Genomic DNA, 1,391 nt, shown 5'->3' on the forward strand with positions numbered 1-1,391 from the left:
CACAGAGCTGCCTCTTTCTTCTGAGAAGATAGACATGGTCTAAATGGAGAAGAGAAGACTAATTCAGAGTTTGATAGGCTTCAGCACTTCTCAGAGTCGAAGATGAAAGCTGAGTAGGACCAGCATCCAAAGTCTTCGGAGAGAAGAACATGGTTCAGGAGCCAAAAAGGGCTACAGCACCCAACTCGTGAAGCCACTGTTACAATAGTCCAGGATGCAGACAGGAATTTCACTGCTGCCCTGTCCCTGTCACAGCTAAAGCAAGTCCCAAGACTCTTGGAAACCACTGAGCAACCCCTCATCCCCTAGGAACGGCAGCCTCCAGCTGTGATGTCAGCGGAACCGGATGGATTCTGTGATGTCACATCCTGGTTGTCCCCGAATGGATTCTGTGATGTCACATCCTGGTTGTCCCAGCAGAGAGGTGTGGTGCCTTTGGTGAGAACGTGGAATGGGGGAAGCATCACTGCTCTGAATGTTGTTAAAGAGTTTTGGTCCAAGACGGATGAAATTGCTGCTCCTTATCCTCTTCTGTCTGACTTCTCTGACCAGCAGCATCAACGCAGGTTTGTCATCTCGACTTTTGATGTTCAGCAGTGGCCAGCAGAGAGGAACTGCTGGTAGCCCTGCAGAATATAAACACAGCTGTAAATGAAATAGGCCTGGGCTTATTCCTTGTACTGCATGGCATATGCGTGCGGCTTGTAATGCAGCCTGATACGGAACTCACGCTCCATAAACAAGGAGTTTATCCAGCCTGCCTATGGGAAACGCTCTAAGCCCCCAAACTGCTTGGACTTTGCTTGGCAGAGTGCAAGTTTGGGGAGGCTACCCTGAGGCCTGGGGTTTTGGTAGAGCTCAAGTAGCATGGATAATTGTAGACCAGTGCTTTAGCTGATGTCCTGCCCCTCTAGTTTAGTAGCACAGGCAGCGGCACCGCTGTACGTGAGCAACGTGTCTCGTTTTGTACCCAGAATGTGGCCTCCGACCATCTTACGAGTCCTTTGTGGATACTGGCAAGAGGATCGCAGCGGGGAGATTTGCCACGGTGGGGGAGTTCCCATGGCATGTCAGCATCCAGAGCAATGGGAGACACATCTGCGGAGGCACCATGATCAGCGCGTTGTGGATTTTAACTGCGGCTCACTGCTTTGGAGAAGAGGTGTGAGTACTCAGGGGAGCAAGGACAGCCCAGGCACAATGGGTTCATAACCCCACTACTTGTGGGTGTATGAGTTATAGAGTGGTTTGGGTCAAAAGGGGCTTTAAAGATCATCTAGTTCCAACCCCCCTGCCGTGGGCAGGGACACCGTGCACTAGACCAGTTTGCTCAAAGCCACATCCAGCCTGGCCTTGAACACTTCCAGGGATGGGGCATCCACAGCTTCTCT

The 1,391-nt window shown here is 51.4% G+C and overlaps 1 protein-coding gene across 1 annotated transcript in view; it reads left to right on the plus strand.

The window, feature by feature from the left end:
* The first annotated feature begins 505 nt into the window (after nt 1-505).
* Nucleotides 506-1,391, plus strand: part of LOC104509531 (serine protease 55-like) — a 15,557-nt gene continuing 14,671 nt past the window's right edge. The window contains exons 1-2 of the mRNA XM_010151500.1: nt 506-566; nt 975-1,164. Coding sequence (XP_010149802.1) covers nt 506-566; nt 975-1,164 — 251 coding nt within the window. The remainder of the gene's footprint in view (nt 567-974; nt 1,165-1,391) is intronic.

This window comes from Eurypyga helias, unplaced genomic scaffold (genome assembly GCF_000690775.1).
Source record: "Eurypyga helias isolate BGI_N326 unplaced genomic scaffold, ASM69077v1 scaffold19215, whole genome shotgun sequence".
Taxonomy (NCBI): Eukaryota; Metazoa; Chordata; class Aves; order Eurypygiformes; family Eurypygidae; genus Eurypyga; species Eurypyga helias.